This window comes from Biomphalaria glabrata, chromosome 5, assembly GCF_947242115.1.
Source record: "Biomphalaria glabrata chromosome 5, xgBioGlab47.1, whole genome shotgun sequence".
NCBI lineage: Eukaryota > Metazoa > Mollusca > Gastropoda > Planorbidae > Biomphalaria > Biomphalaria glabrata.
The window spans coordinates 21,189,969-21,207,596 of record NC_074715.1 but is presented as its reverse complement, the minus strand read 5'-3'; the positions used below and the strand labels follow the sequence as shown (position 1 = coordinate 21,207,596).

The following is a 17,628-nucleotide window of genomic DNA, read 5'->3' as shown; positions in this document are numbered from 1 at the left end:
AGGCCACGCTTATGACACAAGGCCACGCTTATGACACAAGGCCACGCTTATGATACTTGCACAAGGCCCAGCTTATGACACTTGCACAAGGCCACGCTTATGACACTTGCACAAGGCCACGCTTATGACCCTTGCACAAGGCCACGCTTATGACACTTGCACAAGGCCCAGCTTACGACACTTGCACAAGGCCTCGCTTAAGAGACACAAGGCCACGCTTATGACACTTGCACAAGGCCACGCTTATGACACTTGCACAAGGCCACGCTTATGACACAAGGCCACGCTTATGACACAAGGCCACGCTTATGATACTTGCACAAGGCCCAGCTTATGAAACTTGCACAAGGCCCAGCTTATGACACTTGCACAAGGCCCAGCTTATGACACTTGCACAAGGCCCAGCTTACGACACTTGCACAAGGCCTCGCTTAAGAGACACAAGGTCACGTGTCAGTGCGTAGGTTATATTATTCTAGCACCAATTCTTGTTAGGTGCACACTTTTTGTACGCACCTTCTTTGTTGCATTGCATATAGCTGATGGAGTTGTTCTATTATTATCTTTGAGCATTGTCTGTGTACGTTTGTTTAAGGTGAGTATCTAAGGCATTACTGTATTATGCAGTTGTTTCACTGCAATAGTGTATTAGATTAGTCCTTTTAATTTGTCGTTCTTACTTCTCTACAGGGAGTTAATGATGGGATTGTAAATAGAGTCAGCAGTGGGCCAGCGTCGTGCGTTTGTTGTGGAGAGGCCAACTACGTACGCTTATGACACGTCCCCGCTTATGACACACAAGGCCCCGCTTATGACACTTGCACAAGGCCACACTTACGACATTTACACAAGACCCTGCTTATGACTCATACATAAGGCCCCGCTTATGACAGTTGCAAAAGGCCCCGTTTGTGACAAAAGACCCCGCTTATGACAGTTGCAAAAGGCCCCGCTTATGACACTTGCAAAAGGCCCCAGTTACTTCTAAGGCCGCCTCTGCTTCGATACATTTGACACAAAAAAAAAGTAAAGAGAGCATAGAATTGTAAAGAGAGCATAGAACTGTAAAGAGAGAATAGAACTTTAAAGAGAGCATAGAACTGTAAAGAGAGCATAGAACTGTAAAGAGAGCATAGAACTGTAAAGAAAGCATAAAACGGCTGCATTCTAAACATGTTTACTTATATAAAGTGTTGAATATAGAGATCAAATATTTTAAAAACACTCGCCAAAAGATTAAGCGGGATTGAACGTTTCCAAAAGTCTTCAGACTTAGACTTGACAGACTCGAACTTGAATGTTCTTGATGATGAGAGATTCAAACCTTTACCAGCGGCACACGACCATCTCTGCAGCCCCGTGTAAAAAACATACTAGAGGAAACTTCAACACATGCCTTTAATAAATCGCGTTACAGTGAGGCAATGAGCACATACAAATGTGCCCTGAATCTTCAACCTGCAACCCAACTTGCCCCCAATTTTCCCTAACCCAAACGTGAACACAAGGCTGAACTGGAACCTCCAGTGGTCCGAATGGGAAGATAGGACACTATGAGAAACTCGTCGAAACCCTAGCGGGTTGGAACTAACTCGCTGGTGTGAAAGAGATTTTGTCGCTCTTTGGTGTACACGTGTAAACGAGGTTGTGTTCATCTTTGAGTCCATAGAAAACGAGATTTATAATTACAGTTAGAGAATTAAATATTAGAAGAAGCGTCCTGAGTTTGAGATCCTTCAAGAAAACATTACAAATCTCTTGTCAAATCGAAATTCAAAGTAATTAGGAATAATAAAAGTAATAAAATAAACCAATAAGAGAGATTCCTGGACAATTTTATCTATCAATAACACATAGAACCCTCAACCCTAAACATGCTCTGATCAACAACTTAAAGAGAAAAACACGTTTTATTATGTAGCATGCGTCAGTCAGTAAAGCAAGGAGGTCAAGTTGACATTTCTTATTACCATACAAAATGACACACACACACACAGGAACATCATAATCTGCCTTGAGGAAGCATCTGTAAATTCCATTGGAAGTTAATGAAAACCTATTAACAACCCACTAAAGAAGTGACCGAGAGGCTCAAGCCTCTTAACAACCCACTAAATAAGTGACCGAGAGGCTCAAGCCTCTTAACAACCCACTAAAGAAGTGACCGAGAGGCTCAAGCCTCTTAACAATCCACTAAATAAGTGACTGAAAGGCTCAAGCCTCTTAACAATCCACTAAAGAAGTGACCAAGAGGCTCAGGCCTCTTAACAATCCATTAAAGAAGTGACCCAGAGGCTCAAGCCTCTTAACAATCCACTAAAGAAGTGACCGAGAGGCTCAAGCCTCTTAACAATCCACTAAAGAAGTGACCCAGAGGCTCAAGCCTCTTAACAATCCACTATAGAAGTGACCTAAAGGCCCAAGCATTTTAACATTCTACTATAGAAGTGACCTAAAGGCCCAAGCCTCTTAACAATCCACTTTAGAAGTGAATTTAAGGCCCAAGCCTCTTAACAATGCACTATAGAATTGACCTAAAGGCTCAAGCCTCTTAACAATCCACTATAGAAGTGACCTTAAGGCCCAAGCCTCTTAACAATCCACTATAGAATTGACCTAAAGGCTCAAGCCTCTTAACAATCCACTATAGAATTGACCTAAAGGCTCAAGCCTCTTAACAATCCACTATAGAATTGACCTAAAGGCTCAAGCCTCTTAACCATCCACTATAGAAGTGACCTAAAGGCCCAAGCCTCTTAACAATCCACTATAGAATTGACCTAAAGGCTCAAGCCTCTTAACAATTCACTATAGAAGTGACCTTAAGGCCCAAGCCTCTTAACAATCCACTATAGAATTGACCTAAAGGCCAAAGCCTCTTAACAATCCACTATAGAATTGACCTAAAGGCTCAAGCCTCTTAACAATCCACTATAGAAGTGACCTAAAGGCTCAAGCCTCTTAACAATCCACTATAGAAGTGACCTAAAGGCTCAAGCCTCTTAACAAACCAATATAAAATTGACCTAAAGGCTCAAGCCTCTTAACAATCCACTAAAGAAGTGACCAAGAGGCTCAGGCCTCTTAACAATCCATTAAAGAAGTGACCCAGAAGCTCAGGCCTCTTAACAATCCATTAAAGAAGTGACCCAGAGGCTCAAGCCTCTTAACAATCCACTAAAGAAGTGACCGAGAGGCTCAAGCCTCTTAACAATCCACTAAAGAAGTGAGCCAGAGGCTCAAGCCTCTTAACAATCCACTATAGAAGTGACCTAAAGGCCCAAGCATTTTAACATTCTACTATAGAAGTGACCTAAAGGCCCAAGCCTCTTAACAATCCACTTTAGAAGTGAATTTAAGGCCCAAGCCTCTTAACAATCCACTATAGAATTGACCTAAAGGCTCAAGCCTCTTAACAATCCACTATAGAATTGACCTAAAGGCTCAAGCCTCTTAACAATTCACTATAGAAGTGACCTTAAGGCCCAAGCCTCTTAACAATCCACTATAGAATTGACCTAAAGGCTCAAGCCTCTTAACAATCCACTATAGAAGTGACCTAAAGGCTCAAGCCTCTTAACAATCCACTATAGAATTGACCTAAAGGCTCAAGCCTCTTAACAATTCACTATAGAAGTGACCTTAAGGCCCAAGCCTCTTAACAATCCACTATAGAATTGACCTAAAGGCCAAAGCCTCTTAACAATCCACTATAGAATTGACCTAAAGGCTCAAGCCTCTTAACAATCTACTGTAGAAATGACCTAAAGGCACAAGCCTCTTAACAATCTACTATAGAAGTGACCTTAAGGCCCAAGCCTCCTATTGATCCACTATAGAAGTGACCTAGAGGTCATGAAAATTTCCACCATGCATATGACAAGCAGTATCGCTGAGTCCAAGTTAACAAAAACCTATGTTTGCCATAGATTGGGAAGTGTAACTGCTACAGTAACCTCATTTTTTAATTACTGAGATGAAGTCCTAATGACAATGAGCTGGAAGGACTATTCCTCCCAGTAAGGACTATTCCTCCAATGGGGCCCTGATAACTGCTACTAAAATTTCATCAAGATTAACCTTATATCTCCAGTACTTTTATTTACTCGTAGTATCTTACATTTACAAAGCAAAGGATCTTATTAATGTTTTTCATTGTATGTTTTCTGGTTGGTGGGGAAAAAAAAAAAACTATTTAAATTCAGAACTAAGCCAAATGAAGGGAGGGTTTAGGTCACACCAATTTTAGCTTGGACAATGAAGCATGAAACACTTAATCCAAACATGTGTACTGGGGGATGTTTTAAAGCAGTGTAGAGTCAAACATTAAAATATATTATATGACTATATATAGTAAAATAGTCTAACTATAAACATGCAATAGTTAAATAATGGATATGGCAATAAAGACAAAACCAAATCTCCCTGACAATGTTCAAACTATTGTTTAGATCAACTTTAATTTAATAGTGTATTAAAGTTAAACATTTTACTTTTAATAATATTGAAATTTTTTTTTTTTTAATAATTAATTATATTTTCCGTGTTTCAACAAGTATTTTTATTAAATTAGATTAAAATGGAATTTGATGTAAAGTTTACAAAATTATTTTTTTTTTTTTACAATTGTTAAACATTACTTTCAAACTGGAGTTAACAGAACAAAGGGAGATCACTCTAGGAAGCTCCAATAAAGTTAGCACAACACTTCATGCAATAGTTTAAGAGATTGAGCCCTTACCCTGCCGTGACTGAATTCTAATATCCTGAGCTTGAAGGCCATGGCGACTAATGGGGTCAGACATGTAGGTGCACATCAGCCGGCCCATTATTTTTGGAGGACGCATGTTTTTGTAGGTCTGGTCAAATGGGATCATCCGTTTTGTTGACCTGGGCATGATCCTGTCTTTTTCTTTATTGGATATGCTACTGTTTCTTCTCGATTCACGAGGTGGGGCATGGTAGCGGATGAGGCTGTCAACTTCAGCAGATGTTTGGGTGTAAGGATTCTGTGTCTGTGTTGAACAAAGTTAAAATGTAGAGGTTTAGATACAATTTAACCTTTAAATTATACATTTAAACACATTTTGAAAAAAAAATATGAAACAATTTACTAAAGAAATTTATGTAATTATCCTTTTACTTATTAATATTCTAAATATTGTGATAAGTTTTGTTTGAAAAATGATCATTCAACTAGTGATATGCATACTTATGATTAATATAAAATTTACTTCAAAAACTAGCATTACTTAAAGCAAGTGATGTAAAACATATTTCAAGAACTAACAGTACTTGAGGCTAATGATGTTAAGTTTATTCTGACAACTTTAGGCAAATTGTGTTAAGTTTTAGTTCAAAACCCGAAAATACTTAAGGCTAACGATGTAAAGTTTATTTCAAGAACTAGATGTGCTTTAGGTAACTGATGTAAAGTTTAGATAAAACTTGAAGTGCTTAAAGCAAATGGTTGAAAGTTTAGTTAAAACTTGAAGTACTTAAGGCAACTGGTGTAAAAAAAAGTTTAGATAAAACTTGAAGCACTTAAGGCAACTGGTGTAAAAAAAAAGTTTAGATAAAACTTGAAGCACTTAAGGCAACTGGTGTAAAAAAAAAGTTTAGATAAAACTTGAAGCACTTAAGGCAACTGGTGTAAAAAAAAGTTTAGATAAAACTTGAAGCACTTAAGGCAACTGGTGTAAAAAAAAGTTTAGATAAAACTTGAAGCACTTAAGGCAACTGGTGTAAAAAAAAGTTTAGATAAAACTTGAAGCACTTAAGGCAACTGGTGTAAAAAAAAGTTTAGATAAAACTTGAAGCACTTAAAGCAACTTCAAGAGTTTCAGGAAACACATCCAAGCACATTAACTTTCTACAATAACAAGTATCCATAAGACATTGTAAGTTTTGAAATGTCCTAAAACACTACCTTCTACTGGAATTAAACCCAAGTACTTTGCTTTAACACTTGAGCCCCCACATCACTTTACTGCCACCATGCCATGCTAAAAAATCTATTTACTTAAAAGTTAATGACATTTTTACCACAGAGATACTTACTGGAGTGTAATGTAGGTCAGAGAACTGTAAGTGATGGAACAAGCCCATCTTCTGAGCCAGGACACTGTCCAGGAGGTGGGCTCTGGCATTGTTCCACTGGATGATACGAGAAATGATCTTCTCAACAACAGATATAAGGTCACTGTGCCAATTGTACAGGTACAATGTAAGCTAGGACAAGAAATCAGCAGTTTAACATCTTTCATTGTAAATTCACTTCTAATAAAAAGCTATTAAGATATTTCTCACTTACAACTGGTCGGCTTAACAGCCACTTGAAAAGTTAATAAGTGTTTGGCAACTGATCCATTATTTGGATTGTAAAACAAAACTTTGAAGTTATGATGGTCCCATGGCCAACCAACCAACCAACATTTTTGACACGTGGGAAGTGCAGTAGCAGTATAGCCACACAAATTGTGTATTATTATGGAACTGGCAGAACAACTTCCACCAAATCAAATCTCAGCCCATAGTCACAATAATCTCTTTAATTTCAATTTCTATTTTCCAACAAGATTTGAACTGAACACCAAGTATAAAAACCATAAAAATATTTACCTGCTTCTCTTCACAGACGACAAGAAGCAATTTCTGCCTAGGAACAAAGTCTCTCTCTGCCAATCGTAAGCTTGTCTGTTCAGATCCCCTATTATCACTATCTGGAACCTGTGGTACAAACCTCTGGCTTGTCTTGTAACCTGCCAGGATATAACTAAAAAAACTGACATTTTGTTGACAAAGTTTAATGGATTTAAAATGAATGATTTAAAAGTTTTAGTTTCAATAGCAGCAGTTTTTAATATGCTTTAGTAGAAAAACAAAGACACTATAAAAAGTACATCACATATACAGATATAAAGATAAGGTAGGGTTGAAAGAGTTATGAGAAAAACAAAACTGCTAAACACCTTTGACAGCTGAAGGAGATATATTAGGGACCAAGTCCTGATGCTCTAGCACCATGCTCTGCCACTGCTCTGCACTGCGTCCAATAGCCAGCAATGTGATCTGACCTCCACCTGCAGCCATAGTTTCTAGGACACGATTCATCTGAGCCTCCTAAACATAAACATTTTTACCATTTATCTTTAATAAATAAATTCAACAAAACATATTGTTAGCAGATCCTTTGTATGTAAGTGATTAAAGTGTACCATGGGAAATTCTGACTGCATATTAAGGATTCAGTAAGACAAAGCTCTAAAGAATTTTCAGATCCATCATGGTAAAGTATTGTTAGGGTTGTAGTATTTATCACTTGAAAGTCAAACTGGAGTGTTAGATATTATTTCTAGTTCAGAAACCATTGACATTTTGAACAGGTAAGTTACTTGGTAACCAGGGAAAAGCTAGAACCACAAAACTAGCTCTAACCTAAATGCAAAGCTTGAACTCTATGACCATATCACAAAGTCTTCAGGGATTGCAAAGACCTTTCTTCAGGGAATAGTACCGGGAAAAAGAAGAAGAGTAAGATAAAGATAACATGGGAAGACAACATTAAAGAATGACAGAAATCAGAGAGGAATGAAGAAAGATGGTCAACAGATCTTGTGTGGTGCCCCATTAATTCACCAGACTAGTGAGGTGAAGGTGAAACATAAACTTGAAAGCATATTAAAAATCATTGGCTTCAATAAAATTGATGATGAATGCAGTATCTTACAATGTGATTAAAGGTTCTAAGCCATGAGATTTTATATTTAGATCACTGCAGTATCTTACTTTGAGTGTAGTCTTGCATGGTGTGAACATGACACCATAAGGTGGCTGCAATGGTGAGCTGGTCTGAATGACTTTGAAGATCCTCAGCATGGTGTCACTGGTAATGGACATAACTGACTGCTGGAACTCCTTCAAAACAAACTCCACATTGAACTTGGACTGAAACTTGAGCCTGGTGCTGTACACAGAGGGTACACCTGAGAAACAAAACAGACAGTTGCACTTAAGGTGACATTATTTTTCCTGGTGTAACTATTTCATAACCTTACCTTTAAAGATAAAGTCTAATTATATTTTTAAATGCCACAAGCAGTAGCTTTTGAAATACAACTATGAGTGGTCAGTCTATCAAGTTACAACTATTGAGTGGCCAATCCAAAGCTACAACTATTAAGTGGCCAATGTCTATCAAAGTATGACGGCCCAAAATGATGTGTAGGCTTAGTGGACTTAATAGACTAGTAAAAAACAAATTAATCTTTAGCAAATAATAGAGTCTATGGTCCACAAGACTAGCGCTTCGAGATTGGCTAAACCAATCGATTTTATGTAAATTCAATATTTTGGTTCAAACATATCTTTTGTTTGTTAGATTTGATCAATTAAAGTGGTCATATTTCAGATTGCAGATATTTTTTCAGTGGTTTATTTGGAGTGTGTTGTGTTTAAGCAAAAATCAAGAATTGGCTAAAATTTATCATGGCAACTGAAAATATATACAATCCAGAATCAACACTGTAAAACAAATACTTGTACTAAAATCTTCCATTTTAGTTTCATTTTAATTAATTTTTGAAAGGGAGCCAAAGAATTGATTACTTCTACAATATCTACTTTACAAAATCTGGATAAACACAAGAACAAATGTACCAATGCTACAACAAAAGTCCATCCAATGTTTAGCAAGGGAGCAGAAGACTGGGTGAAGGTGTCCTTTCTCTCCATTCTCATACTTAGCTATAGTCTGCTGCTGAATCTGTGCATCAGACAAACTGGCATCTTTAGGCCGGAGGGGTTGTGTTGACAACCCACCAGGTGTTCTAGGTTGTGACATGTAGCCAGCAGACTGAGGTGATGAGTTAAAATCTAAACACTAGACATCAAAAACAGAAGTACTTATTATGAAAGTGAGCAAAGTTGTTTTTTGGCTTTAAATCATAAATGTATTCTGGTTGTAATGGCTGGGTTTTGTAGTTGTCAACTCATATCCTTGTTATTTAAATTTAGTTCTCATAGACTTGACCATTTTTTTAAAACATTTCAACATTTTCTTCAGAAAACTGGCTTTGATATTAACGAAAATAATATTGCCTAATTTTGACATAATTATTTCATTGAGTGATTTTTAAAAAGTAATGTTTAGCTAATTGAAAAAAAAACTGTTCTCATTCTAATAGCTTAATTTTTATTCTATGAAGCATTGTCCGATTTTAGTCTCTAGTAGAAAGCAGAAGGAAGACAAAATATTGAGTGTCAATAAAACATTTCAGACATCACAATTTAGATTGATTTAGAGCACTTGGTGGGAAACTTTATAGAGCATAGTTTTGATAAATGTTGGCTTATCTTTATTCTATACTTACATCACTCTAAATGTTTATGAAAGCTAAACTTTATTGATATAAATTTTCCTTATTGAAAAAAAAAACCAACTGAATTTTCAGATGCAAAATATTTCATAAAATACTTGTATCTAGGAATGTGTAAGAATATGCTGGAAAATTTCCAGATAAAGGAATCAGGATAAACTCTATTATGTGATTTAACTTTTTTAAGAGGCCATAAAATGGTGTATACAATTTACCTTGCCAACTTTGTCTTCAGAGTTGGTGTTGCGTAGTTCACTAAAAGATGAGAATAGAGAGAAAGTGAGTGTTGAGCTTCTGGGTGGGTCAACTGAGAACTTCCGGGTCAGTGGGTTATGTTTTCTCTCAGTAGTTTCAGCTAGACATAAAAAACACAAATCATTTGAGCATTGTTAAAAGTCTTATAGTGTGTACAATCTATAGACATTTTAAAAGTATGAAGTGTAATAAAACGTCATTAAATGTGGAATGTAGTCAATGAGCATTGACATTGATGTGTGTACTAGGAGAACAGATCCAAATATTCCTGATCACTTAAGAATAAACTTTAGAATCACTACATGGTAAACTTGTGTTTATTCCACTTTTCCTTAATTTAACTTTATGATACTTTTAGTTACCAGTTACTCTTTCATAAAATCTGTCTACAAAAGTAATTGCATCATAGCAACAGTACCTAGAGGGACATATTTGGACAGTTGTAGCATTCCAACAGTGAAAGACAATCTCAGCTGCATTTTTGGACTTTGTTCCTGATGTTTTGAGAGTGTGACAATGCACAGCTTGTAGTTTGCTTCTCATTTTTCTTTCTGTTCACTAAGAAGTCTCATTTTCTCTTCTCCAGCTCCAGTGTTGTAGAGTTGTCTGTATTCTCTGATCAATGTCAGTATCTAAACCTAGTTGTGGATCTTTCCTTTTGTATGCATTGTGGCAGGTTATAGTTGTAGAAACATTATTGTCTATCCCTAATTCCCATTGGATGTTTTGTCTATTGTTTTCTAATCAACAACTTGACAAGTCTGGATCTTTAGTAATAATAATATTTATGTTCTTATGTTGAGCCATCAGGTTTATGTTCAGTCCATTGTTGTATCATACAGCCTTTCAAAATATTTTTTTTTAAATACAATTTTAACTCATCTAAACACTAATGACATAGTGACATGACTAGCTTGTTGAAATAACTGAAATAAAACACTAGCATTGGAGCAACATAATTGCACTGAAACAGCACACTCACACTGATATTCAACACACTAGCACTGAAATAACACACTAAGACAGAAATAGTACATTAGTGCTAAAACATCAGACTGGTACTGAAACAAGACACTACTTCTATAAACTACCTGGTAGTTTAGTTGGCGATGCTGGCAGAGATGAGACAGGGGGAGCAAAACTTTCCGTCAGGTTCCTTGGCACAGAGCAGATAGGTGTGGTCAGCATGAAGTATTCCATGACGATGTCGCATAGTGAGTGACGGAGTGCTAAGATGAGTTTGTCACTGAAGAATGTCAAGTCACAGTTACCACATTCCCATATATTAAAACTAATAAGTGCTGTGGGACCTGGAGATTAGAACAAACAGCAAAAAGACAATATCAAACTCATTGTGATGACCCATTATAGTTTTGAGTAGATGTGCATTAAGAATGAATTCCTTAGTTATTGTTTAGTTTATTTTCTTACTCAAATATCAATGAAATTACTTTCTGTGATGTTTTAGTGATTTAGTGAAGTCAATGACAGAAGAATTTAGAACAGCGTTTTTCAAACTGTGTGACCTGAAAAGGGGGACAGCAAGTCCTGAAAAATGGAGTGGGGGCAAAGCGAGTTATCAAGGACCCAAAAATAAAGTTGTATTTTTCATTGTAGTTATCAATCCATATTTGAATATTAACCAAGTAAATTAACACTATTACCAATGTTTTAAAAATTAAAATTTTTACATACAAGGTGTTGTTTCATCTTATAATAAGGAACTATTAAAATGTATACCCTTTTAGCGAGCAGCATCAGCAACAATACTGACTTAAAATTTTTGAAACCTCTCCTCTAACATGATTCTTTGACTTTCTTGAGCCAATATGGTCGAAATTCTCCAGAATTATATTGATATCTTTTATGTGACAAAAAAGAAAAAAGTTTTGGCGGTCAGCAGCTGTTAGCAGAATATTGAAAAGAGAGTCCATTGTTTCACATTGTAAGGCCAGCTGTTCTTTGGAAAACTCTTTTTTTACATTCCCTCCACAGCACCTTGAAGGCTGACTTTTGATAGTGAGTGATGTCTTACAATAGGACCAAAGCTTTCATCTCTTTACAGTACTGAGGAGTTCCTCCATAGTGTCAACCAGTTGACCTGTAAAAGTACAAGCTAATTTCTTCTTTACCTTCTGTCTTATACCCAGCAGTTTTCTGAAGCATTTACTCTCAAAGGCTTGAATTCTTCTTTCACATACACTCCAAAACTTATAGGAATACAGAGACCACTATCAAAGAATACAGAGACCACTATCAAAGAATACAGAGACCACTATCAAAGAATACAGAGACCACTATCAAAGAATACAGAGACCACTATCAAAGAATACAGACACCACTATCAAAGAATCCAGACACCACTATCAAAGAATACAGAGACCACTATCAAAGAATACAGAGACCACTATCAAAGAATACAGAGACCACTATCAAAGAATACAGAGACCACTATCAAAGAATACAGAGACCACTATCAAAGAATACAGAGACCACTATCAAAGAATACAGAGACCACTATCAAAGAATACAGATTATACAATTCCAAAATGTTTCTACAAGCCTCAAGGGTAAGAAACAAGCTGTAGGTCAAAGGTGGCCACACTTTGTCATCAGTGTATCTATAACAAAGCAATGCCTTCGTACTATGTGAACTGATCACTCCATATGTCCCTCAGAGAGCCCTTTGCTCAATGGACTCAACCCTTCTAATCATGCCACACGTCTCCCTCAAAAAGCTATGGTCTGCAGACTTTTTTCAGTGCATGGACCAAAGGTTTGGAACTCACTCCCCATTGATCTCAGACAAGAAGAACATTAAGACATATGTTTAAAACTTTTTTAGATTAGTTTGTCAATTTAGCTCTCATGTTTGTGTTTGTAATGTTATCGCAGCGCCTTGAGCCTACATTTTGTTTGTTAACAGCACTTTATAAATAAAATTAATATTATTATTATTATTATTAAAGGTTACCTGGCCTAGAAGAAGCAGACTTCTCATGGATGGTGGTCTGGACATACTTGTCAAACTCTGTGGCATCACTCAGAGAGGGCATGTTGTTCTTAATGGGAGAAGGACAGTTGAGAAGTTTGACCTGCTTCCCTTGACCATCCACAAGGTTCACACTAACACAAGCAATACCTAGAAAAAAAAAAGTAAAATTCAAAAGGTCGTAATAAACACTCAAGTTAGTGACATATCATACAGGAAATGGAATAATGGTCCCTCTGGTAAATACACTTTTTATAACATTTCCATTAATATTTCAAATTTTTTTGTTAGGCTTAAATAAAATTTAGTACAATGTCAGAAGCCTAATTAAAGATAATTCTATATCTATATAAAAACATACACTAAAAATAATAAAATCAACTGTATACAGAAAGATAGAAAGTGCCTAACAGGATAAAGAGTCTGAGTTATCTTTAAATTGCTGAAATCTAATTAATAATTGTGTGTAACAAACAATTGAGTGACAGTAAACTTTTTGAGTTTCAAAAAGATGATCAGAAGAAGAATGAGTGCTTTTCACTAGTCTTTTAAACCTTTGGATTAATATAAGACACAATAAATTTTTTTTATGAATTTAAAACTAGGAAAATAAAGCTTTTTTTTTCCAGCTAGAAATCAATTTAGCATTTTAATATGTCATAAACCAAATTACAATAAAATGAAAGAGTTACCCTTTCCGCCTCCTTTCTCTGGCCTGACATATATATAGACTTTGTCTGCAGGTATAGCAGTGTAAACACCATCATAGATATCCTAATAGAATATTTAAAATAAATCAAACTTTGTTCACATTTCATCATGTCTTTGTGTTGTGACTAAAGTATGCAACAGCTTACATTCAAACTTATACAAAATATAACATCTTTATGTCTGTTAATATCTGTCAATGACTCTTAGCAGTACGCTAATTCTTTCCAATGGAATTAACAAAAAAATTGTTCAAAACATGGAAGAGCTTATAGATATTGTTTCAAGTACAGAGAATAAAAGAAAGTGTTTCTATCATTCCTTTCATTCTATTGAACTTTGTAGCTATCAGAGAACAAACAGAAAACAACAGATGATAAAGATAATAATAAATTACTCCCTCTCCCCACCCTTCAGAAAGTGTATTATCTGTTTAAGAAATAGGCAAAATATGCATGTGACAGAAGGGTTTTTGTAGCCATGTGACATTTCTGAAACTATTTTGCCCAATTATTATCTATATAGGCTAGTGTCATGCTAACATGAAACTGTGATGCAGGATTAGAATCCATGTAGTTGGGAGTGTGCAAAAACTGTAGCAGGTTCTGACGCAGGTAGTACATCAGAGCCACCAGGTACATGGAGCAGTGGCCAGGTATGGTCAGCAGGAGAGAAGTAGAGGGTAACTGACCAGGTTTCTGAATGAACTGTGGATGAAAGTAAAAAAAAACAGTTGTCAGAATTAAATATATTGGCACTTGTTAGCCCACCAAAATTTTCTTTAATTTTCAAATGACTTTGATGTGAAAAATAATGAAGTTCAAATAGCCATTATTGTTCAAATACTACACAACTATCAGGAGACTGAGAACACCTCTTACTCAAATATGTCTGTTAGACATTAGAGATGCTTCAAGAAAAGACAAGGCTCATTACAAGTAATCTATTAAAGATCATGTCTGGTTACTTACAGCAATGTCATCAGGCTTCAGCTTACACTGAGGGTTTTTCCTAAGCATGAAACAAATGTCTTCCAGAAGAGCATCATCCAATTTGTTCTGCAACATTTTCATTAAATCATCTCTGACCTCTTGACCTGTACCAGAGGGAACAGGATGACATTTACACTTCAACTTAACTGATAAACTGAGTAGCTTCTAATGACTATACCAGACCAACAGACTTATCTTTAGCTAATGCAACTACTAACCAGCTTCTACTGACTATACCAGCCCAACAGACTTCTCTTATAGCTAATGCAACAACTAACCCGCTTCTACTGACTATACCAGCCCAACAGACTTCTCTTATAGCTAATGTAACAAATAAACAGCTTCTACTGACTATACCAGGCCAACAGACTTATCTTTAGCTAATGCAACAAATAACCAGCTTCTACTGACTATACCAGCCCAACAGACTTATCTTTAGCTAATGCAACTACTAACCAGATTCTACTGACTATACCAGCCCAACAGACTTCTCTTATAGCTAATGTAACAAATAAACAGCTTCTACTGACTATACCAGGCCAACAGACTTATCTTTAGCTAATGCAACAAATAACCAGCTTCTAATGACTATACCAGCCCTACAGGCTTATCTTTAGCTAATGCAACTACTAACCAGCTTCTAATGACTATACCAGCCCAACAGTCTTATCTTTAGCTAATGCAACAACTAACCAGCTTCTACTGACTATACCAGCCCAACAGACTTATCTTTAGCTAATGCAACTACTAACCAACTTCTGACTATACCAGCCAGATAGACTTCTCTTATAGCTAATGCAACTACTAACCAGCTTCTACTGACTATACCAGCCCAACAGACTTATCTTTAGCTAATGCAACTACTAACCAGCTTCTGATTATACCAGCCAGATAGACTTCTCTTATAGCTAATGCAATGATATTCATAATAAATTAATTGTGGAACAGTTTCTTATAACAAGACACTCAATAAAAGTTTTGATTTCTACTAACCAACATTCTCAATTCCATGAACTGTCAGCTCTACAACTTCCTCTGTCCTGCTGGATTGGTGGCCAAGACTGGAAGCCATGGACACAGTGTCACTGTCACTTTTTCCTGGCTGGACAAACCAAACAAAGATAATCATCAATTGTATTTTTATAGATAGAGCACTAACAAGGTATTTCTTTTTTAAAAGATAGATACAGTAATAAAAACAAAAAAAAAAGCCTTAAAAAATAAGCAACTTACTTGTCTATTTACATCTGCCAGTGAAGCTTCCAGATCAACTTCTGATTCAGGTGCTATCTGATTCTCTTTTAGTCTTTAAAAGAAAAACAAAGAAATAGTTTTTTTTTCCCATTTATTTCAAAAATGTTATTGAAAACATTAAAATATTCATGATAATAGCTATACAAAAGTAAACAAGTCAGAAAATATTGTGTTTTTTTTATTGTATCAAAACATTATGACAAAAAACAAAGTATTGTAAAACTATGAAAAATAAACTTAGACATCTACATTATTTTATATGATATAAAAACTGTTGTAAGTATTGGTGAGATACTTGTGGACAATCAATATAACTGGGAATTTAATGATCATCATAGTAAATAAGAAAGGAGCCATTGACTCATATCACAGTACAGCTGAAACTGATGGGGAAAGAAACATAAAGAGAAAGTGGGAAAAAAGACAGGAGATCAGTTATCATCTGCATGATTTATTTAATCATCACTACATAAGATTTCCATTACATTCACAACACCTTGACCTTTCAAGATAACATACTCCAAATGATATAATTTTCCTCCTTATGACCACACAATTTGTCAAGAAGATAAATAAGCTTGTGCGGAGGATAATACTAATATTTAAGTCAACTAAAACCATATTCAACTTCCTAAAATATTGTGTACATTAGTTACTACTTATTCACAAAGACATTGTACAATTTCTCCACAAAACATGTCCACCATCATCATGCTATTAAAAAAACTCTAACGGTTAGGAAACAACTTGCTTACTTCAAATTCTACTCTTCCATTTTATACTTACAAGGCCTTATGTTTTCTAGATCTAGGCATCTTTGTAGATCCTGGCCTGCTCTATATACTTAATCTTCAAAAGTAGGATGGCAAAATTTAATAGTTTAATCGCCAAGTGGACATTAGAGTTCTTGTGTCTGTTTTTTTTTATAGTGACTTGTATTTTCTCTGTGATGTAAAGGGTTAAAATGGTGCTCCCAAAAGGTGTATTTTTATGTTTATGAAATACAATGTCCATACATTCAATCATGACAATCATTTCATATGTTAATTAGTTTTCAGGGATATGTCAAAGAAACAAAAAGAGTTTTGTGTTTAACTTTTGACTTTCAAAGGATACGAAACAATTACAGAAGATGTATAACTTAAATACTATTTCAAATCTTCCACATGCAGATGATATAATACATGTATAGATAGATGTCAAGACTTACCTGAGGTAAAACACATTATGGGAGGAGAGTTCCTCTATGACAAACATATTTTTCCTATTGGACACCAGAAAGTTGTTCAGGGCCTGTCGAAGGACAACAAGACCTTTGGGAGTGTTGCCTCCTCTCTGTATTGCTGGCTTGAGCCTTGGAGGGAGGACGAAATATCTACGGTAGACCACTTCACAATTAAAGTGCCCTGGTACAAAGTCCATGGCTGCAGCCAGGTAGCCTTGACCATCTTCACTGTCATCTTCATCTAGGTCATCGCCTTGAAAAAAAAATTCTTAAGTGAAAGTATATTGAGACAAAAAAAAGTGTTGACTTTAAAAAGAAAAACGTAGGTAACTCCATAAACTAAGAAATATTTCTCTCTTTATCTAATCCATTGTCCACTGACTTCTTTGTTGAATCCTATGGGTCATAATTTGTTGTGGGATAGAAAAGTTGGGATATACTTTATCTGAGATGTATGTTTACTTTATTTGTATATGATTATCATTTTCCCTCCCTGTTATCAGATATCCATTAATCTGAGGGAAAGTTGTTTAGCCACACTAGGAATTACATTGGGACCTAGAGGCTGGCATTCAAATGTTAACCATTTGGCAGCTAACCTTTCAATTCAAAATATTTTCAATATTTCATATGGTAATTTAATAGGAGCATTTAGTCTATACAATCAGTATAAGATAATTAATAAATAAATTAGAAAAAAACTGCAGCAAAATATACAAAATAATAATGTGTCTATACTTTATGTAGAGAAGTGAAGAAACCTTGTTGCTTTAGAAGTAGAAAAAAAAAGGAAAAATTAAGTGATAAAGTATTTTATGATCTAAT

At 35.6% G+C, this 17,628-nt stretch overlaps 1 protein-coding gene across 5 annotated transcripts in view; it reads right to left on the bottom strand.

Annotated features, from left to right (window-relative positions):
- The window catches only part of LOC106073385 (KICSTOR complex protein SZT2-like), a 118,027-nt gene that overhangs the window by 25,976 nt on the left and 74,423 nt on the right, over positions 1–17,628 (bottom strand). For all 5 annotated transcript variants that reach the window (XM_056028410.1, XM_056028411.1, XM_056028412.1 and 2 more), the window contains exons 43-57: positions 16,789–17,056; positions 15,558–15,630; positions 15,318–15,426; positions 14,304–14,428; positions 13,875–14,039; positions 13,317–13,398; positions 12,607–12,774; positions 10,724–10,942; positions 9,593–9,732; positions 8,659–8,881; positions 7,789–7,985; positions 6,972–7,122; positions 6,622–6,761; positions 6,061–6,231; positions 4,742–5,015 (exon numbers count right to left, since the gene is read on the bottom strand). In XM_056028410.1, coding sequence (XP_055884385.1) covers positions 4,742–5,015; positions 6,061–6,231; positions 6,622–6,761; positions 6,972–7,122; positions 7,789–7,985; positions 8,659–8,881; positions 9,593–9,732; positions 10,724–10,942; positions 12,607–12,774; positions 13,317–13,398; positions 13,875–14,039; positions 14,304–14,428; positions 15,318–15,426; positions 15,558–15,630; positions 16,789–17,056 — 2,505 coding nt within the window. The remainder of the gene's footprint in view (positions 1–4,741; positions 5,016–6,060; positions 6,232–6,621; positions 6,762–6,971; positions 7,123–7,788; positions 7,986–8,658; positions 8,882–9,592; positions 9,733–10,723; positions 10,943–12,606; positions 12,775–13,316; positions 13,399–13,874; positions 14,040–14,303; positions 14,429–15,317; positions 15,427–15,557; positions 15,631–16,788; positions 17,057–17,628) is intronic.